At 46.9% G+C, this 25,235-nt stretch overlaps 1 protein-coding gene across 2 annotated transcripts in view; it reads left to right on the top strand.

The window, feature by feature from the left end:
- LCMT1 (leucine carboxyl methyltransferase 1) overlaps nt 1-25,235 on the top strand; it is a 40,824-nt gene that overhangs the window by 12,122 nt on the left and 3,467 nt on the right. For both annotated transcript variants that reach the window (XM_086692662.1, XM_086692663.1), the window contains 8 exons: nt 4,176-4,267; nt 6,681-6,802; nt 11,783-11,859; nt 13,896-13,957; nt 15,111-15,213; nt 19,109-19,229; nt 23,012-23,113; nt 24,227-24,318. In XM_086692662.1, the coding sequence (XP_086548788.1) occupies nt 4,176-4,267; nt 6,681-6,802; nt 11,783-11,859; nt 13,896-13,957; nt 15,111-15,213; nt 19,109-19,229; nt 23,012-23,113; nt 24,227-24,318 (771 nt within the window). The remainder of the gene's footprint in view (nt 1-4,175; nt 4,268-6,680; nt 6,803-11,782; nt 11,860-13,895; nt 13,958-15,110; nt 15,214-19,108; nt 19,230-23,011; nt 23,114-24,226; nt 24,319-25,235) is intronic.

Raw genomic sequence — 25,235 nt, 5'->3', positions numbered from 1 at the left:
GATTTACTGCTTGCTGTTTCTGCTTTCATTTTGCATTTTAGGGTTTCTTTATTTTGTATATTCAGTGGTCACTTGGCTCTTTGGTGAACTGCCCATTTTTGGCCTTTCTTCTGGGATATTAGGATTTTTTTCCTTACTGATTTGTAAGTTCTTTATGTTTTAAGGATGTTACTCTGTGATGTCACAGGTACTTTTCATCGCTTAATATTTGCCTTTTATGTTTGCTTATGATATCTAAGCTTACTGTTGCTCATGTGGTGAAGGCAATACTGTATTTGATCCATGCTGTGACACACGTTCTTACGTCTTTGCCATCAGCTGTGATTTATTCTCAATGTGTCCCGCGGTCACTGCCAAGTCGTGTTAGAGTTGTCATTACCTGTGCAAGTGGATGTGGTCATTGTTGCTTGCGGCATGGCCGGAGGACTACACCGTCAGCTCTTGGGTGCTTCTTTCCACGTGCCTTTTAAGGGCCATTTGCAGAAGGAGCACAAATCCTGATGCTGTTGGAGAACCATCCATTGATACCTCCTGATGAGATCGAGAAAGGCTCAGTAACAAAACCTGCACCTGGACGGTCGGTAGCGTCGAAGGAAATCTTGGAGAGGATGATGGTGATCTCTTGGGGATGCAGCCTTGCCAATGCCCTTGGCGGCCCGAAGGTCAATATTGTGTGGAAACTCACAGATACCCCAAAAGGGAAGACTTAACCCTCTTACTGCATTCATCCATTCCCTTTCAATCCGTTTAAATAAGCACAAAAGGGCTTTTGCAGGAGCGTCTGGCAGCTCAGTCAACAGAGCATGCAACTCTGGATGTGGTTGTGAGTTCAAGCCCCACGTTGCACACAGAGCCTACTTTAAAACTAATTAAACAAACAAGTAAACGGGCTTTTTCCAACAAGCACAAAATTAAAATTGTAAGCAATAAGAAAAACATTAAGCTAACTAACTGGCAGTGTTTCTTCTTTCTTTTTTCAGTCTTATAATTGATAATGTCTTAGATGAAATATGGCATATAGTTCATGGAGAAAAAGTTTAAAACATAGAGATAAATTAAAACACACACACACGCACACACACACACACACACACACCAGAAATCGCCAGTTCCCTAGTACTCGTCTGTAGATACGCACATACACGTGTTGACGGGCACATTGGCTACATAGGTTCTCGGCCTACCTTTTTTCCCTTCACGGTGTCTTGAACATCTTGGCATGTCTGATCCTTCTCGTTCATGTCTGAGATGACCGGTTAGTGTTTCCTTGTGTGGATCCACCATGTTCAGCTGGGCTCCCAGGGGTGACAGAATTCTAAGCTCTGAAGCAGGTTGCCCATCTCCCTTTGGAACTCCCCATCAGCAGTGCCCGCTAGTTCTTTGACCCTTACTCTTCTTAGCAGTGCTCTGTAAATCTTCTCATGTTAGCCACTCTGAAGGGCAGATCAGTGACATCCCCCCTTTTCCTCCCACAAACCACTGGCAGTCTTCTAGATCTGGAGACCAGAAGGAGACGCATGTTGGAAACATTAGAAAGTGGGAGTCATAAGGACTTGTGACCGGATACGTTCGTGTTCTGTCCCCACCTGTTACGTTTGTGCACCTCGCCGTGGTTTGGGGCCGCTGCACGTGGCTGCAGAGGTCTCTCCCTGGCTCCCACCACCCGCCTCTCTAGTTTCTCCTGTTTCTCCGCTGTTCTCCAGCCTCCCTACCGACTTTCTGTTACTGGAACATTCCAAGGCGGTTCCTGTCCAGAGCATTTCTGTCTGCTCTTCCTCCTGTCTAGAACCCCTTTTGCACAGCTTTCTCCAGTTGTGTAAGGACCCAACTCAGCCCATTCCCTTTTCAGAGAGGCTTTCCCTCTCACGTTCTCTAACGTAGGTCCATCCGTCCTCCGTGCTGTTGTCCTTCATCTGTCACAAGCCCTTCCTTATCTTCGTGTCTGGTTCACTACTGTATCCCCAATGGCTGGCACTTAGCAGACCCTCACCAAAGATGGCTTGATGGAATCAATAGTATTAACTAGACGGAGAATACGGTTGAGAGGAGGGGAAACTGCTCCTTGTCATCCAGAGGAGGGCGGTAGTAAGTCCAACGCAGAGCTTGTGGAGGGGGGCAACTCGATCAGCTTTTCAGCAGGTAGGGCTGCTGGGCATTGGAGTGAGTGCCTTCTTTGTGGTGCATGGTCAGGCAGTGGCTTGGTGTTGTTGAAGGATTCTGGCATCGGATGTCAGGGTTGACCAGGTCAGTTCCAAGGCCCCCTCCAACCCTTAGGTCCATGTTTGATGTTCGCATCACTAGTCTGTGGTTCTTAGACTGCAGATACGGCCTTTACCACTAGATGGCACTAGGTGATTCCTTTGAGGCCGGTGCTCCTCAAATCCGCCAACAGTGAGAACACCATCTTCTCTCTTTTTTTACTTATTGAAGTATAGTCGACATACAATGTCACATTAATTTCAGGCGTGCAACATAGTGATTTGACAAATCTACATATTACTCAGCACTCACCACAGTTAAGTGTCGTCACATCTGTCACCGTACTGTTATAAGAGTAGTATTGACTGGATTCCCTATATTCCACTTTTCATCTTTGTGCGTTACTTATATGACTGGAAGTTTGTACCTCTTAAGCCCTCTTTGCCTATTTTGTCCATCCCCCCGCCCTCTGGCAACCACCACCTTGTTCTCTGTGTTTAAGAGTCTATTTTGTTTGTTCGGAGAACAGACTTTTCATTGCATTTTACCCCAAACACCCACTTCAACAAAAGCTTCACAAAACCGTCTTAACTCTTACAGTGTGGAATGCATACTGATATTTTCTATTTCACTCTATTCGACTGCATTTTCACAGATGGAGACTTGCAGACTACTACACTGATTTTATTATACGGACGGGTCATAATTCATCGTTTGAAAAGCACCGTTTTAGACAGCTGAGCCTGTTCACCCTTGTAAAACTTGGACAGTCTGGGCCCGTAGCAAATCGTGTCCCTTAATGAGTGCTTTGTGCATTTCCGTGCTGACTTGCTGCCTCGAGAAACCAAAAGAATCTGCTTCCTTATGTGTGTGTGTGTGTGTGTGTGTGTGTGTGTGTATGCAGATGTGTGAACGTGGACATGAGAGAGACTGGGGGGCATAGGTTTGTACAGGATTAGCACCGACCACAGTCAAGGCAGCGGTAAGCCTTGTCAGTGGACGTAAAGAGAAGATATCATATCTGCCTCTGGGAGCTCAGACTCTAGCTGGGTAACAGTCACTCACCCCTTCCCCTCTCCGCTTGTTCATCAAGAAACACGGAAATGAGCTCATACACTCAGGATATCACTTAGGATGCTTCAGGGTGTAGCAGGTAACAGAAGCCTGACTCCGTTTGGTTTAAGCGATAAAGACATTTGGAAACTCTCAAAATGTCTGTGGAGAGGTAGAGCGGGGTGCAGGCCCACAGTGGCTCGGCCTGAAGGATCCAGGTTTCTTCCTTTACATGTCCTTGTCCTAAGGCTGGTTCCACTCATGGTTGCCAGGAGACCTTAAGTGGTCATTGGGGTTTCAGATCCCTGGCTTAGAACACTAGAGCTTTGATTCCCTGTCGTGTGGCCTGGGGAGAGGTTAGGTTACTGTAGCATTTTCCAGGTTGTAGTGCATGCCAGAGAGGATAAGCTACAATGGCAAAATTTTCTAGGTTGTAGCTGTTCTGTTTATTTGTTCCTGGTATTCCCTTTTACTCTTTAAGGGACGTGAAATGACAGAGCTGGGGGAAATACTTAGGGAGTCATTATCGAGTTTGACAAAACAATTCTAGATCTTTCCTGTGGACCCAGAACTTCTGGTTGAGTAGGGTTGTCTGAATAGTTCTGGCCAGCGAGTTTGCCGAGTGAATAAACGGTTGCACGTCTTCTGGGTGAGGGACGAGGTGAGGTTGTATGCTCTCCAGGGTCCTGGGAAAGGAATTAGCAGTCAGAATAAAGAGAGGTGACACATGGCCGCCGTGGGAAGGGTGAGAGGGAGTGTAAGTGAGCACCTCGGCAGATGGCTGAGTCTGTTTACATTTGTAACAGAGTGCTAAATGGGAGTGTGTTGGCCTTGTGAAGTAGATGGTTTTCCTCCTTGACCTGGTTCCCGAGAACCTGAATCTACTGACGTCTACTCACCTGCCTCCTTTTTATCCCTTCCAGGTTTGCAGTAAGCATTGGCTACTGGCATGACCCTTACATCCAGCATTTGGTAAGACTGTCTAAGGAGAGGAAGGCCCCCGAAATTAACAGAGGCAAGTGACCCCCTCCCTTCTCACTATTCCCTCATCAGCTGAGAGGCCTGGGGTTTTAGGGATTCATTCTTTTTTTTTTTTTTTTTTAACAATACAAATTTATTATCTTACAGTTCTGAAGGTCAGAAGTCAAACATGGGTCTTACTAGGCTAACATCAAAGTGTCATCAGGGCCGTTTCTTTTGGAGACCATAGGGGAGAGTCTATTTCCTTTTCTTGTCTACCTTCTAGAAACTACCTACATTCCATGGAAGATGGCCCCTTCTCCATTTCAAAGCCAGCAGTGTAACATAGGGATTCATTCTTAACATGAGAGTTCCAGTGTTCCTTCTCTCCAGTAGTACATGAAAGTGCTTATTTCCCCACATCCTCACCAACACAGTGTATTATGAAACTTTTCATGTGTGTTAATCTGATCCATGAAAAATGGTATCTTACAGTAATTTTATTTTAGATTCCTCTTATTTTGGGGTGAAGTTGAAGATCATTATGATTATTTTTTTAATATATTTTTTAAATGTTTATTTTGAGAGCAGGCGAGCGAGCGAGAGTTCACTTGCTTGCAAGCAGGGAGGGGCAGAGAGAGAGAGAGAGAATGAGAGAGAGAATCCCAAGCAGGCTCCATGCTGTCAGCACAGAGCCCGACGTGGGGCTCAAACCCTTGAACCGTGAGATCGTGACCTGAGCCGAAATCAGGAGTCGGACACTTGCTTAGCCCACTGAGCCACCCAGGTGCCCCAAGATCATTTTATATGTTTAAGAGCCATTTATATATCTTTTACTGTGAACTGTCTGTTCATGGAAGGAATGACTTTTTTTGGCCTTGTTAAAGTGATAGTAACCGTGTTAGGCTGTACAAGTGATTTCTATCAAGGCAGTGAAAGGAGTTGAGACAGGAGGGTGACTTAGTCTCAGCCAGATTGAGAAATTGGCCAAATGACCATAGTTCTTGTGGGTGCAGGGCATCTTGGCCCTAAAGACGGATCCTATGGGTAGTTTCAATGAGAAATGCGAAGAAATTTTAAAGTGGTGCTTCCTGAGAATAAGGACATGGTACTTACTTTGAGCTGAGGGTGAAACCAGGCATCAGTAAGATTGGACGAGGCCTGGCTAAGAGGCCTTAAGCCTCCCTCCCGCACTCTTGAGGATGCTTTCCTAACAGACCCTGCAGAGGCAGGGCCCCACCATGGTGCCCTGGGTGCTGGGGGCCGTGGGCAGCAGGTCAGCCCTCCGTCCTTCTTCCTCTCCCTGGGTTGGCATCGCTAGACTAGGGCCCCATAGTAGGAGAGTGCTTCCCAAACAGCGTGTGGGGAGCATTTTTAAAATTTTTCCAATGTCCAGTCCGTTGTGGGTGATAACTCTGTAACCCACGGTAAAAAGGATCGACTAGAAAAGTGAAATGGAAGAGACATGTAACGTTTACTTATTTTTGAGACAGAGAGAGAGACAGAGCGTGAACAAGGGAGGGTCAGAGAGAGAGGGCGACACAGAATCTGAAACAGACTTCAGGCTCTGAGCTGTCAGCACAGAGCCCGACGTGGGGCTCGAACTCACGGACCGTGAGATCATGACCTGAGTCGAAGTCGGACGCTTTACCGACTGAGCCGCCCAGGCGCCCCAAAAGAGACATGTAAAACGGCAAGCTCAAATTATTTACTAGTAGAACCCATAGACATGAAATCCCTATGTCAAATTGCAGTAAGTGTCTAAATGCCACTCAAATTTTGTTCTTAAAATAGTAATACTGTAAGCAGAAGTGTTTAGAACACAGATCAATATTATCTTCCTTTGACCCTCTTTTATTTCTTGTCTCCTCTGGTCCAGCTTCCCACGCCAGAGCTTAACAAGTCAGTTTATTAGGCACCATTTGCCTGTGCACCGCCCCCCGCCCAACCCCGCCTGTGATGTTTTACAAACATCGAGGCTCTAACCCACACAGGATGGAGATGAACGGAGCACGATAAGAAATATGGCTGTCTTTGCTTTGACATTTATCTGCCCCATTTCCTGACCCCAGAATACTTTCCAGACGGTCTCCCAATTTTGAGTTTCAGCAGAATTCAGAGTAGCTTTCACTGAGCCAGGAAAAAACACATTTCTAAGAGATCCCATGTTTTGATGTAAAATATTTTTCTTTCATATGTAGAATTAGGGGACGTTGCGTTTTCCTTAAGGTAGTTGATCCAACCATTGGATAGATTGTGCTTCTTTTGGTTCAAATGGCTTTTAAAAAAAAAAAGAGGAAGAAGAGAATGTTAAAGTCGTTACTTCTCCCATAAGGTCTATGGATAACCTAAACCGCTACCCCTGAAGAAGGGCAGAAGTGTTGCGTTTTGTTCTCCTGGTGTGGTGAACTTGGCAAGGCTTATTTCCATCATCACTGAGTCATGGCTTGTCTCTGTCTCTCTCTCAGGATATTTTGCTCGCGTCCATGGCGTCAGTCAGCTTATAAAGGCATTTCTACGGAAGACAGAATGTCACTGTCAGATTCTAAATCTTGGGGCTGGGATGGATACCATCTTCTGGAGACTAAAGGTAAATTAAAAAATACCGCCCCCTTGTTTCCCGAATTGTTTAATTTTCTGAAGGTTCCCACCGGGTTCAAAAATGTCAGGGGCGCCTTGGTGACTCTGTCGGTTGAGCACCCGACCCTTGACTGCGGTTCAGGTCGTGATCTCTCGGTTTGTGGGTTCAGGCCCCGCATTGGGCTCTGTGCTGACGGCACAGAGGCTGCTTGGGATTCTGTCACTCTCTCACTCTCCCTCCCTCTCTGCCCTTCCCCCATCTCTCTCTCAAAATAAGTCAATAAACATGTTTTTAAATGCTAGAAATATATTCAAAAGGAATGCGGTGACTGCCTGTCTCGCGTCCCTGTCCCCATCTGCTTGCACCTGCTGTGCCACCACTGTCAGCCACGTACGTGATGTCACCAGGGCCCTACATATGTGCCTTGCTTCTTAGCTCCTGCTGTTACAAACAGGGCTTTTGATCAAAATCCTTGTATACATTCTCTGCGTGTGTGCAAGAGCCCTGCCAGTGGAGTAGCTGAGACCAGGGGCCCATGCATTTGCCGTTTTGACGACAACGAAAGACTTTACTGTCGTCGTGACGGTGTCTTCAGTATGGCTTGGAGATTTGCAAGGCTGGGTGATGGTAGCATGACACAAAGCCCTTTTAAGTTTATTTATTCATTTGGGGAGAGAGAGAGAGAATCCTAAGTGGGGCTTGGATGCGGGGCCTATCCCACGGAGCACGAGACCGTGACCCAAGCCGAAATCAAGAGTCAGAGCCCAACTGCCTGAGCCATCCAGGTGCCCCTCCATTCTCTGATTTGGTCCCTCACCTCCTTCGTTAGGGTTCAAGAGCAGGTATAATTACACTCCCTCACAGAAGAGGAAATGGGTCCAGTTAGTGGCAGAATCAGGACCACAGGCCTGGTCTTTGATTCCGGGCTGGAATTGTAGCACCAAACCTTTTCTCTACAATGATCTCACTGATTGCGTTTTCTTTTTTGTAGGTTTGTACAGATCTCTCTTGGTTCCCCTGTCAGGTCGGTCATGTGGCAGTCATGGGTACGTGCATTTCCCCAGATTCTTACAGAAGTACACCAAGATAAACTAGAGTGTGTGGGCCTAATGCGACCTGAGTGTGTATTTTGTCCCTCATCAGCTCACCCGATGAGGTCTTTGGTCATCGGTGCCCCCAGCCTCTCTCTCACTGAGGCGAGAAATCAGTGGCCTCAGCACAGCCTTAGTATTAACTGGTTGCCTCTGCATTCTTCATTCAGGATAAGATAGCTAACATTTCTGAAGGGCGTGCACATCCATGACCTCAGGAATGAACATGAGAGCTCTGCAGGTGGGGGGGGGGTTACCCAGATGGGGCAAGGTGGGCTCCGAGAGCTTGTGCCGTCCCCAGGTCGGACAGCCAGTGGCACTGGAGCATGGAACAAACAACGGACTGCAGTTCGTCCACGTCCAGATTCCCTCCTTGTTCTCTCCAGAGAGCCCTGCGGCTGCTCAGGGTGGGGGTGGGGCTCTTTGCTATAGGTTGGCGGTGCCTCTGGGCCTCAGAGACCACGGTGTGGTGGAAGGAACTGGAAGAGAATGCAGTGGCAGAATGTGTGTGGTGTGAACAGAAGCCACGGGAGAAACTCCTCCTTTGGGCTTGACACCCTTTTCGACGTGGTCCCGTGGTTTGGTTTCTCCCCCCGCCGTGTAGGTGGGTTAATCATTACTAAATCTGAGATTTTTATTTCTGAGCAAGGTACGCTGAAGCTCATGTGCCCCTTCCAAGAAAAAGGTTATCTGTGAGGAGCGAGGAAGGAGAATAGTGCAGGGTCTGAAAAATTTGGTGGAGTTTTTTCGTTTTGTTTGATAATGACATTAGTTATAAGGGTTTTAAAAAAACCTGAGTTTCTTTTTAGAAAAATGATGCTTGTTTGCTCTTTGGAGCAGGAGCTGAACGGGCCAAACTTAGGCTGCCACCTATGTTGGTAAATAAAGGTTTATTGCGACACAGCCAACTCCCAGTTCCTTCCATCTTCCCTATGGCTGCTTTAGCCCTACGGCAGCAGAGTGGAGAAGTCACAGCAGAGACCGTCTGGCCTGCAAAGGCTAGAGTACTGGCTGTTTACAGCACGTTCGCTGATCCCTGTTTTTGAGCTCTATGTGCTTCTGTAAAAGAGGAGGGGAAATCTCGTCGGCTAGTCTTGTTGTCTCGTGCACCTTCCACCTGGGAGGGTCCCCTGGCTGCACCAGCAGAGGCTTGGCTGTGGGTCACAGGCTTTTTGCTGCCGCTGTGTGTGAGCTCGTTCTGTATGACGTCAGGCCCCAAGACCATTGGGACAGTTGAAGGCTCCCACCTTCAAGCAGCGGGTGAGAGTAGGGTGCAGGAAAGCCAGTACAACCCCAGACAAAGAATAAAGGGTGAGTGAAACCCTTTAAGGGACCTCAGCTTCTTGGTGTCTCTTGAATCCTATTTCCACACGGCCAGAGGATCAAGGACGCAGGGGGTCAGTCTCAATATGGCAGCCTGTGCAGCGGTCTGCCACGTCGGATCTCCTTTGAGCCTACGGGATACTCTTCGTCACGGTTGTCCCCGGCTGCCCTCCGGTAGCTATCCACGGTCCTGGTTGCCTTCCATGCCTCCTGTGACGTGCAAGCTACTGGCGAGTGGAGTGTCGGAAGGGCTCAGGGAATCCCAGAATAAAAAGTTGAAGCCTCATGTCCCACAGCCATTTGTTGCCCCTTTCCCAAAGGCAAGAAAGAAGATGTCTGTTCCTTAAAAGCTCCAGGTGTGCCTTCTGGAAGCTCTCCCTCCATGGTGACCCCTTAATCGGCATTCTTAAGAGGGCAAGTAGCTGATGAGTGGGAAAGCTCTTTAGAAAGTCAGAAGTCCTAGACGAGCTATAGGATCATATGCTGTCCTGCATTTGCTTTTGTTCTCCAGGCCTTCTAGAATTTTAGCATGTCCTTAACTTCATATCGTGTGAGTGAAATCCTTAGAGGGTGTTCTGGAATTTCCTAGCAAAAGTCATCTTCTGGTATGCTCTAAACGTTTCCTCCGAATATCTTCGGACAGCTTTTTACCCGGCCCTGCCCTACACACGGGCAGGGGAGCGCGGCAGCACCAAGACAGAACGGTTGAGATCGGTGAGCGTGTCTCTTATGATGGGTCAGGAGACGGTCTTTGTCTCTGTCTTCCTGTCTCCCCCTTCCTCCCTCCCCTTTTGTCCCCCAGACCAGATCCCCTGAGATTTTCCAAGGGCTGAGGGGTAGCTGGCTCTCACAGTTCTGACACTTGCCCTTAGGGTCACCTCCTACTGGAAAATGCTTGCTTGTGATTGCTGCCCCCCCACCCCCCCTGCCCGTCATGCTGTCTTGGGGGGCCGGCTCCCTCTCTGTCCCTGCTGTCCATCGCTCGTTACTGTGCACGTAAATGGTGTTCTGCGCAGTTGCTCAAGTCAGAAAGAGGGGTGTCATCCTCACCCCAGCTCTTCCTTAATCCCGGCCCACACCTGTGAGGCCCACCACCGGGTTCTGGGCACCAACCATTGTCTTTTTCTTGGTCTTTGTTTCCACTTTAAGTAAGCGGCTCTGTACTTGTGGAATGTAAGTACAGGTGGATACGGAGGCGTTAGAAGAGCGCTTTGGGGGGGCGCCGGGCAGGTCACCAGGTTGTGGAGCGCCTTGTTTCTTTCCCCAAGCCTCAGGGGCATCGGGAGCTGCTGCAGGCAACACGCAGGGTGTCGCTGAGAGTCCAGACAGCGGTGTCTTTACAGTGTGTGCAGTTGGCGAGCTGAGGAGGAGAGAATGCGTTCATGAATACGCATCGGGGCTGAGGGACCGGTTGGACATGACAGAGAATGTGCTAGGATGGCCAGGGGGCCAAGGGGAGAGCAGGCCGTGGATGTAGAAGGGGGAGCAGGGTCGTGTGTGTGTGTGTGTGTGTGTGTGTGTGTGTGTGTGTGTGTGTGTGCGTGTGCGTGCGTGTGCGTGCGTGTGCGTCTGGCACGCTTTTTTACTGCAGCCCTCAGTAAAGATAAATGTACACCCCAGGCCAAGACCTAATTCTAAGTACCCATGTCAATAAGGTTTTTAAGTTTATTTATTTAACTTGAGAGAGAGAACCGGTGGGGGAAGGGCAGAGAGAGAAGGGGACAGAAGATCCAAAGCGGGCCCTGGCCCCTACGTGGGGCTCAGACTCTCGAGCCGTGAGATCATGACCTGAGCCAATGTCAGACACTTAACCGACGGAGCCACCTCGGCGCCCTGTCCCCGTGACAGTCAATGATAAAGGCACACACGTGGCACTTACTAAGGCAGGTCCTGTTCTGAGTGTCCCTTGTGTGTACTTATTTCCTCATTACTCCTCACAACCCCGTGAGGTGCTGTCCCTGTCTCTGCTTCGCAGAGGAGGGAAACTTGGCCCAGGGAGTGGAGTGACTTTGGGGCCTCGCAGCAGACAGGCGGTGGAGCTGGGATTCGAACCCCCGTCCCCTGCTCCAGAGCACCTGCCCTTTACCACCCGCTGTATCCTCCCCTCACAGAAAAAAGTAAACGTGTCACAAAACAGTACTCACCCCCACTGTGTGCGATGCTTCGGCATTTTTGCTGTTTTATTCCATTTTATCCCTCAAATGCTGGTCAGCATTGGTGTCCTGACCCTCTCTGAGTCCTCTCGATCTGCTTTTTGGAAAATTCGGTCAGGTCCTACTCCCCCAGCGCCTCCACATACCCCCACCTCCATCCCAGGCACTGGTCCCCCAGTTCAGGCTCCCCGTGACTTCTTCCCTGGACAGCTGTGAACCCCTGACTCCTGTCCTCCATCCATTCCCCACGCGGAGACCACAGTAATCTGGAAAATACATCTCTGCCCATATCGTTCCTGGATGTCAAACCCTTAAGTGCCCTGATGCTCTTCGGGGCCTAGTACTCGCTCGGTACATGAAGGTGGTCAGTAAATGTAGGAGTGAATACATAATTCTAAAGCTTACTGCGTGTTTTTCCTCAGGATGAAGATCTTCTCCCAAGTAAATATTTTGAAGTGGACTTCCCCATGATAGTCACGAGAAAGCTGCACAGCATCAAGTGAGTATGGCTTTGACCAGATGAGAGAGCCCGGTAGGATTCAGGGGCAGCGTTCAGGAGGTGGCCCGTCTGAACGCCAGAGACCTCATTTTAGGGGACTCTTCCCTTTTACCCCATTCCCACCTTCTTTCTGGCCCCAAGATCCCCATTCCAAACTGTCTTCAAAATGAAATGTCCCCTCCCTTGCAACTCTTCTGTCCGTTAACGTAATTTCTCTGAACACTTAATAGAAATGACCTATAGTGGTATAATTTTAATCTGAAATTTAAAAAAATGTTTTAATGTTTTATTTATTTTTGAGAGAGAGAGAGGGAGACAGAGTATGAGTGGGGGAGAGGCAGAGAGAGAGAGACAGACAGACAGACAGAATCCAAAGCAGGGCCCAGGCTCCGAGCTGTCAGCACAGAGTCCGATGTGGGGCTCGAACTCATGAACCGTGAGATCATGACCTGAGCCAAAGTTGGACACTTAACCGACTGAGCCAACCAGGTGCTCCAATAATCTGAATTTTTATGTGTGCTCTGGCTACTTCTGTATCTCCAGAGCATAGAAAGGGGCCTGGCTCACAGCAGATGTGTAGTAAATAGCGTTTGAATGAATAATGGGAGGCCAAATTGGCCATTTATTATATATGAGATAGTATGGGGGCCACCCTGAGTCCATGTTTTAAGAATTCTGCAGTTATAGATGACGAGTTTGTGAATCTTTGCTGAGAGCTTTTGGAGCACCATGTGAAATGCTTCACTCAGATGATCTCATTCAGCCCTCAGAGCCGACTCAGGAATGACATGCTTTTATTAGCAGTTGAGGAAACCAAAGCTCAAAGAAGTTAAGCTAATTTCCATAAGGTTACCTGTTGACAAAGGGGTAGAGCTGAAATTTCAACCCTGACCTCAAGCCCAAGGTCAGATTTTCTCAGTGGTTTTTAACGTATACTTCTTCCCCTTCTTTTTAAATTAGTCATTTAAACAAAATCTTAAGTCTTACATTTAAAAAAATTTTTAGTAAACATTAAAACTTTCACCTTGTCCTTTAAAGATGTGTAATTCCCACAAGCTAAAAATAGTTTTCAAGTTTTTTTTTTTTTCTAACTTACCCTATGGAAACAAGTTTTCCCCTTTTCCAACAAGATTATATTACACGGAATGTGCATTTTATCTAAAAAAAATTTTTTTTAATATTTATTTATTTTTGAGAGAGGGAGACAGAGTGCAGGCTGGGGAGGGGCACAGAGACAGGGAGACACAGAATCCGAAGCAAGCTCCAGGCTCTGAGCTGTCAGCACAGAGCTCAACGCAGGGCTCAACCTCACGAGCTGTGTGCGAGATCATGACCTGAGCCGAACGAAGTTGGATGCTCAACCGACTGACCACCCAGGCGCCCCACGTAGTGTGCATTTGAGATGCGCTATGGCATCTGACGCTGTGCAGCCACAGAATACGACCTAGCTTGTTAGGACACCGAGTCAAATAAGAGCAGGTGGGCTCTCACTTAAGCCTAGAGGAGGTTTCTGGGGTGAAAGATGTGTGTATGGTGGTTGCGATACGGAAATCGGCTCTCTGCTGTCTAATTTTTTGCACATTCTGGAGGAGAGCAGAGTCATCACAGAAATGTTACTGAACGTCAGGTCTGAGTAGGAATCGGTTTGTTTAGTTGCCTGTGATTAATAATGGTTAAAATTTTTAATTGAGTGAGCAGAAGCAGGAAACGAGAGATGGCTTGGAAAACACTGGAACGTTTGGAAACATATCGCTAGCCTACCTTTGGCGATTTCTACGTCTTGAATGTTTCATGATCAGTTTGTGACTTGACGTCAGATTCGGAGTGTAACACTTACTGACCTACTCTGACAGCTGATCCACTGAATTTTTCATGTGTGTGCCTAGGGTCAGATGTGATTAAGCAGCAAGCCCTCTGGAGTCGCCCTTGCTTTGAGCAGTAGCGGTACCTATTGGCCATTTCGGTAGTGGGTGTTTGCGTTTTTTCACTAACTAAGCTACTTGACTCATTTCTCTCTCTTTCCCATCTTCCCATAGACACAAGCCTTTCTTATTACAACCCATTATAGAATTACATTCAGAGGACACACTGCAAATTGGCAAGTACCCTTAACCTAAGTAATACAGTATGGGCTACCTCTCTGCTTTTCTTCCCCCTTTCTTTTTAAAGATGGTGTGTGTGTGTGTGTGTGTGTGTGTGTGTGTGTGTGTGTGTGAGCCTGCGCGTCTGAGTCTGCGCGTGTGTGCACATGAGGTCACAGGGTGTATACTTCTGCATCACATTTACTGTGAAGGAACTTGAAACAATTTTTTGTATGGCCCCTCTTAGATGTCCATAGGTCCCAATCTTAAATCTTTTGAAAAACAGATCAGTGAGTTGCAAACATTTCAAATATAGGAGCTTTTTCCCGAAAATCTTTCCTTGGAAAAATCCAGTCCGGCAGCCTCAGACCCTGACTCCTACATGGCTGCTTCGCTGAGAGGGAATGCACATCCCCACCACTGTTGTCTCGTACTGATCCGCTTCACCTGTTACGTAAGGTCCTTGGCCCCGGGGCTCAGTTTTTCCCCGTAAGTTTTCAGTATGAGTGTTTCCAAGAACTCTTTCCTCCCTTCTAAGCCTTTAAAACTAAGATCACAAACACTCTTCCAGAATGTTCCATTGTGTTCAGTGTGTGTCTGACAGAGAAGTTCAAGGGGCTTATTAATAATTCAGGTCAGAAAACATGCTCAGAGAGGATGGCCTTAGATGGTGGGCACAGAGAACACAGGAAACGTCAGGCAACTAGACAGGCCTCTACACCAGCACAGTGCCCTCGTCACGCTTCTAGTGAACAGACTCCCACAGAAAATAATATCTCCCCCATCCTTTGTTTCCCTCATACTTAACACTACTGTTAAGTAGGAAAAGCAGTTTTAAAAAGAAGAATTGGCCCTGTTTTCTTTTTCTTTGTGATGTGTGTGTATGTATTTGTGTGACAGAAAATGTGCTTATGTTGTGTGTATGAGTTTATATTGTATGTATAGAAAAAAAGACTGGAATGTTCTATACCAAAACATTAATAGTTGGAAGATGTGATTTTCGTTCATTCCACCCTCCTCCTTCTTGATTTTCTTTTTTCCTTTTTGCAGTGGGACATGTATTTCTGTAATGGAGAAAAAATAATTTAATTTTGAAAAAAAAAATCCATTGAAATGATCATCTCTGGATGAATTTCTGTTGAAATGATAAATCTCTTCTTGGCTTTCCAGATGGACACCTGTTGGATTCAAAGAGATATGCCATTATTGGAGCAGATCTCCGAGATTTACCTGAACTCGAAGAGAAGCTAAAGAAATGTAACATGAATCCACAGTGAGATATTTTTTTAACCTCTTACGCGTTTGTGATTTCATGTGAATGCGAAATAAGGTCAGCTGAAAGTGCAGCATGAGACCCAGGTTCCGTTTTTAATTCTGAAATGTTTATCACTTCATTGCTATGAGAGAGGTTTTCTAAGTTTTTGAGAAGCACTGTTTCTCCTGTTTTCACATCAGAATCACGTGTATTGCTTTTATAACATACTGATGCCTAATACCATAAAGTTTGAGAGAAGATAATTATATGTATAGAAACCTACAACTGCAGGGCGCCTGGGTGGCTCAGTTGGTTAAGTGTCCAACTCTTGATTTCCGCTCAGGTCATGATCTCACGGTTGGTGAGATCGAGCCCCATGTCAGGCTTTGCGCTGACTGCTTGGAGATTATATTAAGTATGCGTGTGAAAGCAGTTGAACGGAAATTGGCACATAAACTATAATCTGTAGATTATTACAGTTGCAGTGGTAACCAGCAGCAACCCGCTGCGAACGTAGAAACACACCATTTGGGCAAATGTGCTACATAGCCAGGGAAATAATCACTTACAAATCAGGAGAGCTCTTGGGATGCCTGTGTGGCTCAGTTGGTTAAGCATCCAACTTCTGATTTCGGCTCAGGTCGTGATGTCCTGGTTCATGAGATTGAGCCCCACATTGGGCTCTGTGCTGACAGAGCCTGCTTGGAATGCTCCCTCCCTGTCTGCTCCTCCCCTGCTTGCCCTCTGTCTCTCTCAAAATAAGTAAATAAACTTTAAAAAAATTAATCAGGGGAGCTCTTGATAGGCAAGTTTGCCTCACTTTTGGAGATCTACAAAATGGATAAGGAACAGCGGCGGCTATCACAAGCATTAGAATTACATCCATAATTCTCTGGGGTTTATTTGTGCTCTGTGTTTTCCTCTGTGGGCTGTTTTTGCTTCGCTTAGACTTCTCTTCTGAAAAGTATTAATCCTGTTTTTAATATTGGCGATGGCTGCCTCTTAAAAATATATTGTAAAAGTGTTTAACTTTTCATTTTAAAATAATTCAAATTTGTAAAAAAAGTTGCAAAAATTGTACAGGAAATTCCCACGTAGCCTTCTTCACCTGGCTTCCCCATGTGGTAATACCGTATGTAATAATCAGTGCCTTTTACATTAAAAAGGTTTTTGGAGGGGCACCTGGGTAGCTCAGTTGGTTAAGCATCTGACTTCAGCTCAGTTCATGATCTCATGCTTCGTGGGTTCGAGCCCTACGTCAGGCTCTGTGCTGGCAGCTTGGAGCCTGGAGGCCTGGAGCCTGCTTCAGATCCTGTGTCTCCCTCTCTCTGCCCCTCCCCTGCTTATGCTCTGTCTCTCAAAAATAAATAAACATTTAAATAATTTTTTTTTTAATTTTTTTTCAACGTTTATTTATTTTTGGGACAGAGAGAGACAAAGCATGAACGGGGGAGGGGCAGAGAGAGAGGGAGACAGAGAATCGGAAACAGGCTCCAGGCTCTGAGCCATCAGCCCAGAGCCTGACACGGGGCTTGAACTCACGGACCGCGAGATCGTGACCTGGCTGAAGTCGGACGCTCAACCGACTGCGCCACCCAGGCGCCCCTTAAATAATTTTTTAAATAAATAAAAACGTTTTTGGAACTGTTTTTCTCTAATTACCAACCTATTGAGGTTTTGAAACTTTTTTCCCCACTCACTCATTTTTTTCTGATTGTTCCTATTGATATAATCTGGGGTTTTAGACTTAGGTTACAAAAAATTGCTTACTTTAAACTTCCTTTTGGGGCGCCTGGGTGGCGCAGTCGGTTAAGCGTCCGGCTTCAGCCAGGTCACGATCTCGCAGTCCGTGAGTTCGAGCCCCGCGTCAGGCTCTGGGCTGATGGCTCAGAGCCTGGAGCCTGTTTCCGATTCTGTGTCTCCCTCTCTCTCTGCCCCTCCCCCGTTCATGCTCTGTCTCTCTCTGTCCCAAAAATAAATAAACGTTGAAAAAAAAAAAAAATTAAAAAAAAAAATAAATAAACTTCCTTTTAATGTTTTTCTTTCTGATTTTCAACTTCATCTGACTCAGTTGGGTCCAGAGAGCATTTGTAGATATATACATACATATGTGTGTGTGTATGTATTTACATATACATATATTTTTATTTTAGAGAGAAAGAGAGCATGTGCAAGTCAGGGAGAGGGGTAGAGGAAACGAGAGAGAGATAAGATCGCAAGCAGGCTGCATGCTCAGCATGGAGCACAACACAGGGCTCAATCCCACAACACTGGGAAAATGACCTGAGCCAAAATCAAGAGTCAGATGCTCAACTGACTGAGGTACCCAGGCGCACCTGGATATATATTTTTAATTTCTTTTAATGTTTATTTATTTTTGAGAGCAAGTACGAGCCGGGGAGGAGCAGAGAGAAAGGGAGACACAGAATCCGAAGCAGGCTCCAGGCTCTGAGCGGTGAGCACAGAGCCCGATGTGGGGCTTGAACCCATGGACTGTGAGATTATGACTTGAGCTGAAGTTGGATGCTTAACCGACTGAGCCACCCAGGCACCCCTGGATGTATATTTTTAAGTCACTTGAGTTATACAACATTTCCTTGTCAAAAAAAGAAAAAAAAAAAAAGAAGGAAATCCTGATAAACAGTAACAGTGGATAGTTGGGACTGTCAGGTCAAAGCCAGCAGCATTTGTGGGTAGCCTTTGTCTCTAGTGATCATGAGTCCAGGCACTGAGTCTAACTGCATGGGTTACATTCTGAACTAACATACACGATGTTCTTTTCAGCAAATTTCTTGGGTATTTTCAGTTCAGACAATTTACTTGTTTTGAAATTCCCCGCCAATAAAAATAGGCAAAAATAACCTACTTGCTTTGTGAGAAAAATAGCAACCAGCCATGAGGAACAGCAGCGTAAAGGGGCAGAGAAGGAGGAGGATCCAGTAAAGGAGTCAGAAGGAGCAGGAATAAATCAGCAGAGCTCACATAATTTAGGGCTGCCTGTGTTCCCTTCCAACATGTAAAGCTTTTAGAGATTTCTGTAGGAGTTTATTGCTTTCCCTGTTTCATAATTTGTTCGTTACTTCGGGTCTGGTAACTCAGACCGCATACTAATGTGTCATTTGCTGAAGACTGTTCGTGTTGTTTTTAATTCTTGATGATAAAAGTTTGTGTAAGAAGAATTAGATTCTGTTGAAGGGATAGCAGTATTTCTGCATTTTATCAGTCAGCTTTTGACGTGTACCAAAATCTCTGCAGCCTCAGCGGTCTCGAACAACTCACAATTCAGAGCAGTTCACAAGTTGCTCAGGATTGTGTGAGTTGACCATTTGGACTGGGCTTAGCTGGGTGGTTCTTCCACTGGAGCCAGCTGCAGCTGAGGTCCCCTGGGGTTCCCTCCTATGCGGATGCCTCATTCTCACGCACAGGGCCTCCCCTCCGATAGCAAGCCAGCTTGGGTTCATTGCCACACTGGTTCAGGCTTCCGAGCAAGAGGGCAAGGGCCAACGTGCAAGTGATTTTCAGCTTCCGCTTGCGTCGTGTTTCCTACTGTTTGTTGTATTGGCCACAGCAAGTTACAGGCCTAACCCAGATTCCAGGGGAAGGGAACTAGACTACCTCGGAGCAAGGGGTCTGCAGGGCCACCTCGTCACCATGTGCGGGCATGCCGGGGGAGAATTTGTAGCCAGCCAGACAAAACCTTGCTCAGTGCTCACGTTGTTACGGTCTGAAACTTTGGGTCACAACGGGGCTTTCCACCTCTTATCGCCCTGATAGTTGATGTGCTATTCGGGGCTTCTCCTCTTCCTGCGGTGTGCACCCCAGGGTTTTCCTGCCCTGCCAGCACTATCCGTGGCTGCCGTTAGAGTCCCAATTTGATGAATACATACTTATGTGCCTTTTTTCTTCTCTAAAGATTGCCAACACTGCTGATAACGGAATGTGTGCTGGTTTACATGACTCCGGAGCAGTCGGCCAACCTTCTCAAGTGGGCAGCTAACAGTTTTGAGACAGCTATGTTCATAAACTACGAACAGGTAAAAGGAAGCTCAAGACCTTTGCGTGCTGTATGCGTTCGCGTGGTGGCTAACCCTCTCTGAGCAACCTCAGTATAAATTTCCACTCACTCTTTTCCTTCCGCCTCTGGCCACACACACATCTCCTTTTTAATCGATTCTAGCAATTCCCAGTGTTCCTGATTTCTTAACTTCCTGCAAACTCACAGCCAGGGTTTTTGGAACTTTTCTCTTGGCCTTTACAAAAACTTTGTAAAGTTCACATTTTACCGTTATTATAGAGTCATAGACCGCGATGGAAGGAATTTTGGCTAACATATGGGTGTCAGGGTAGCGAACCCTGATTCCTTCCGAGGCAGGCAGGTGACGCAGTGGAGGAAGTTGGCCAGGTGTAAGGTAGACAGGAGTGCTGGGGACTCTGGTGAACCAGAGTTCACCCCTGCTCAGTGCCACCTCATTGTTCCCATGTGGACATGGGAGCCTGGAGTTGAGAACCCCCAATTTTTCAGGAGAAGTTACGGTGTAGAATTTTAATGTAAAATTCCTAATTTGTAAGATCCCTGGGTTTGGCCCGCTGGTTGCCTGTTTTTCTCTTCTGATGTGGTGGGAAGGCTTCTGTTTTAGAGCTTTGGAATTACTCAGCGTGGGTCCGAGTCCTGGCCCTGGCTCTTATGATCGGCTGGGTGCCCTTAGGCAGAATTGTAGGGTGGTTGGGAGTCCATGCTCTGGAGGTAGATTGCCTAGCTGTGTGACCTGGACAAGTTTCATAACCTCTCCGTGCCGTCTCTTTATCAGGACAATGAGAATAATAACAGTCCCAACGTTAATAGGGTGTAGTGAGGAGTAAACGAGCTAATTTGTACAAGAGCATTTTCAGGATTGCCCGGCTGCTGAGCAGGTATTAGCTGTGATTTGGATCTTTCTGAGCCCCGGGTCCTTGTTTTTGTGTTCGGTTTATGTTTTTAAAGTTCACTACTTATTTTGAGAGAGAGCATGAGCAGCGAAGGAGCAGAGTGGCGGTTGGGGGTGGGTGGAGAGAATCCCAAGCAGGCTCTGTGCTGGCAGCCTGGAGCCTGACGTGGGGCTTGATCCCACGAACTGTGAGATCATGACTTGAGCCGAAATAAGGGTTGGATGGACGCTCAAGGAACTGAACCACCCTGGTGCCCCCGCCAGGTCTTTGTTTCTAAAGGGATAACTTCTCTGGACTATTATGGGAGTTCATGAGATGATGTGTAGCAGGGGGCACGTGACTGAATACATGGCGGCTAGTTTTATTGCTTATTTCACTTTAAGTTTATTGATTTTATTTTTTTCATCTCATTTTATTTTTAAATTCCATTACGGATGAGAGCAGTAAAGGCTTTGCCCCGTGTCACATAATTATGGACAGATCTAAGGCTAGACCTTGGTTGACTTTCTCACCCCTTCATGCTCCAGGCCACATTCCCATAGAGGTGGTTCTCGGTTGAGTTTTCTTCCTTCCCTCTGTGTAACTGGGGGCATTCCTCAGACTCAGTCTTCAGTCCTGGTGAGTGGACATAATGGTAGCTGGCCTCATCTGGCTTCTGTAAGTCCTGGGAATCTGTCTTTGCTTGCAGAATACCAGGACTGGGGAAAATGAATTCTGCTTGCTTTCTTTTTTAAATTTATCTTATTTTTTTTGGCGTTTGCTTATTTTTGAGAGAGAGAGAGAGGGCACGAGCAGGGCAGGGATAGAGGGAGAGGGAGACACAGGATGTGAAACAGGCTCCAGGCTCTGAACCGTCAGCACAGAGCCCGACGCGGGGCTCAAACTCACGAACTGTGAGATCGTGACCTGAGCCGAAGTCGGCCGCTTAACCGACTGAGCCACATAGGTGCCCCTGAATTCTGCTTTGTTTTCACACATTGTGGGTGTTCACCCTGCTCTGTTCACCTTGTTTCATTTGTGCATTCTCTTATTCAACATCATGTAGCAATGGTGGATGAAGTGAATCTTGACCACGGACCCAGTCACTTGGGAGCAAGCCTGGGGATGTGTCCGTTTTAACTTAATTCAGCAATTTCCTAACAAATGCAAACCATCAGCCTCCTCAGGTGTACTAATTGCTCATGCCTTCCATGATTTTCTAATCAGTATTTTAAAATGACAAAAATCACATGAATGATGAAAATTTGTTTTTTTTTTTTTTTAATATATTTATTTATTTTTTAGAGAGATAGCGAGCAGGGGAGGGGTAGAGAGACAGACAGAATCCCAAGCAGGTTCCATGCTGTCAGCACAGAGCCCAGTGCGGGGCTCAAACCCACAAACTGTGAGATCATGACCTGAGCCAAAAATCAAGAGTCGGTCGCTTAACCGACCGAGGCGCCCTGAGTGATGCAGATTTCAGTACTGATACAATAAGGGTAGCGAACTTGTAGAAGTTGCTTGCTATGTAGCAGGCACCTTCCATGAGTGTGACCTGTATTAACCGACTTGTCACAGTAACCGGGGTGTGGTGGGTGTGGCCGGTGAGGGGACCGAAGCACAGAGGGATTGGACAGCTTGCTGCCCACGGCCGCACGGCCTCACGGCTGGTAAGTTTCAGGCCAGGATTCAGACCCAGGCAGGAAGACGACGGAGCACGTGCTCACAGGCACCCAGTGTGACCATCCGTGCCACGTAAGCCTCACACGTCCACCGAGAGAGAGTGATGCTGCTTCTTGCCTGCCACCGTTGTCACAGGAACTCTGGGAATCATTTCGTATAGTAAACTGTTGACGTTTTGGGACAAAGTAATAATAGTGCGCAGTGTATTATGTATGTTTTGTGACATTTGTGCGTATAGATACGTTAATGGTTTTTTTGAAGTGGTAAATGGGGGGCACATGGGTGGCTCAGTCAGCTAAGCATCTGGTTTTGGCTCAGGTCATGATCTCACGGCTCATGAGTTCGAGCCCCACGTCGATCTCTGGGCTCACAGCTCGGAGCCTGGAGCCTGCTTCGGATTCTGCGGTTCCCTCTCTCTCTGCCCCTCCCCTCGTTCATGCTCTGTCTCTCTCAAAAACGAATAAGCATTGTAAGAAGGGGGTTTTAAGTGGTTTCTCATTAGATAAGTAACACCACATGCAAAACTTCAAAAAACAATCAAATAGTACAAAAGGGTATGAGGGAAAGGTAAGTGTCTCTTCTACCCCGGACCTTAGTGAGTCCTCCAACCTGGGAAGCAACACTGCCAGATTCCAGAATTATTCTGTGCATATGTAAATGTAGCTAGAGATTTTTTTTCTTAAGGGCAGACAGGTGCATGTTATGCACATCCCTCTGTACTGTACTTTTCGAGAGTCTGTTATCTGACAATCATTCCACATCTGTATCTGTGTCTGTATGTGTGTCTCCATCTGTACCTACATCTACTCGGATGTCCTCTTGCTGTTTTCATGGCGATGCAATATTTCATTAAACGACCATGCCACAGCTGCTTTAACCCCAGCGGATGGGCATGTGAGTCCTTTCCGTCATAGGGCCCGTTACACATCATGCTGCGGAGTAAACCCTCTTGCACCTGGCGTGCACGTGGGAGTCTACCTGTGGAGCAGCCGCTCAGTGGTCTGACCGGCTCCCAGGCTGAGCGCACACCGCCCGGTTGCCCCGCTGGGGGCGGCAGCAGACGACGCTCTCGTCGGCCCTGCGTGCCGTGCCTGCACCCGACTCCGTTGACTGCACTGGGTATTAGCAAACATCAGCCTTGACGGCTCAGAAACAGAATACTGTTGTCTGATTTTGCGTATTCGAGAAGCCCTTCTGGCATTGCCCAGCCTCCGCTTTCCCTTCCCAGGTGAACATGGACGACCGGTTCGGACAGATCATGATCGAAAACCTGCGGAGGCGACAGTGTGACCTGGCGGGAGTGGAGACCTGCAAGTCGTTAGAGTCACAGGTCGGAGAGCAGGGCGGGGACATCCTTTGGTACCCTTAACCCCCCAGGGAAGCGCACACTCCCTTCTCAGATCAGAGAATGTGAGAGCCCTGTCGAGTGCCCACCTGAACAGGCAGCTGGGGTTCCACGTGGGCCACTGGTTCGTCACGCTAAAGAAGTCCAAGACCTGGGCCGCCATCTTGGTTTGGAAAATACACATTCACATTTCCCATACCCTATTATTCCAGTTTTTCAGTATGCATATTTTCAAACAACATGAAAGTAGAGGGAACGGTAGAACGAAAACCCATGTCCCACCAGCCAACTTTGGTGATTCACATTTTTCAATATTGTTTTATTTATCCCCATCTTTTGTCGGTGTTGTCATTGGAATATTTTAAGGCACATCCAGAGAGTATAGCATTACCCCCATAAATACTTCCATGTGAATCTCCTCCCAGTAAGCATTTTCTTCCCCCACCCTGGGATAATGGTAATATCATTATTGTACCTCACACATCAGCCGAAACTCCTCCATAGCACCCACTCCACAGTCCGTGTTTGGGTTTCCCCAGTTGTTTAAAAAAAAAAAAACAGAAAAAAATTCTATAGGTGGTGTGTTTGAAACAGGATCCAAACACGGTCCAAACTTTGCACTTGACACGTCCCTTACATTTCTTAGAATCTGTAATAGAGACTTTAAATATCTTTTATTTATTGTTTTTTAGTTTGTTTGGTTTTTTCTTTTTCTTTTTCTTTTTCTTTTGTTCTTTTTCTTTTTTTTTTTTTTTTTTTTTTTTTGCTGAAGAGACACCACTCAGCCCTGCCCCTATTGAATAGGTGAGATTGTACGTGTCTTATGTCACATTACCCCTCGAACGCATTCAAACACTCTTGCTCATGGAGAAGTTCCTTCCTTTATTTCTCTTTAAATATACATTAGTGACTTCTCTCCCATGACAACAATGCATGTTCGGTGTAGAAAATTGGGAAAGAAAAAGAAGAAAGATGGGGGCCGGGATGGGCTTTTGAAAAAGGAGTCCTCTAAGAGAAATTCTCATGTGCTCCAAGAGTGCCTTGGATTTGTACAACGGTGCCTTGTGCCTTCCCTTTTCTCTCCACTGTACATTCTAGAAAGAACGGCTCCTGTCGAATGGGTGGGAAACAGCATCAGCCGTCAACATGATGGAAGTCTACAGCAGATTGCCTCAAGCTGAAGCGAGCAGGTGCGGATTGGTGAGAGTTTCACGGCGAACAACTTTGATTGATTAAAGACATAACTGTCTTTTTTTTTTTTTTTTAACGTTTATTTATTTTTGAGACAGAGAGAGATAGAGCATGAATGGGGGAGGGGCAGAGAGAGAGGGAGACACAGAATCGAAATCAGGCTCCAGGCTCTGAGCCATCAGCCCAGAGCCCAACGCAGGGCTCGAACTCACGGACCGCGAGATTGTGACCTGAGCTGAAGTCGGACGCTTAACCGAATGAGCCACCCAGGCACCCCCATAACTGTCTTTAATGTAAACACAAAAACAAACCTCAAACCTCCAACCCTCACTAGATATATTTTGAACCATGTTAATCTGCTAATACACGCTAAACCATAGCACCTTGAGAGGAACTCATTAGCCACTAACGGAGATGGTGTTTGTGCCAAAGCAGGTTATTTTGGTCAAAACGAGAAGTCACACCTGTCGCACTCCCAGAGCACCCTGTGCGGTGGCAATTCTGCACAATCCCTGTGTTTTACAGATTTTTTCTTTGAACTTATTTTTATTTTAAGAGAGAGAGCGCGAGTGGGGAAGGGGCAGCGAGAGAGGGAGGGAGAGAGAGAATCCCAAGCTGGCTCTATGATGTCAGTGCAGAGCCCGAGGTGAGGGCCTTGAACCCATGAACTGTGAGGTCGTGACCTGAGCCAAAATCAAGAGCTGGACGGACGCTTAACCGACCGAGCCACCCAGGCGCCTCTTTGTGTGTATATTTTAAAGCTTCTATTTAAATGCTCTTTTGAAAACATACAAGCACATGATAAAACAAAACAGAAGACGACAGTGTGGAGTACAAAGACCAACCCTTCCATCCTGCTCCCCTCTCCACGAGTCTACCACCTTCTCTCAAGAGACAAGTGCCCTTGCCTGTGTCT

Source organism: Puma concolor, chromosome E3 (genome assembly GCF_028749965.1).
Source record: "Puma concolor isolate L17-30 chromosome E3, mPumCon1.1.hap2, whole genome shotgun sequence".
In the NCBI taxonomy this organism is placed as follows: domain Eukaryota; kingdom Metazoa; phylum Chordata; class Mammalia; order Carnivora; family Felidae; genus Puma; species Puma concolor.
Note: the sequence above shows the minus strand (reverse complement) of the source record. Positions and strands in the feature narration are given on the sequence as shown.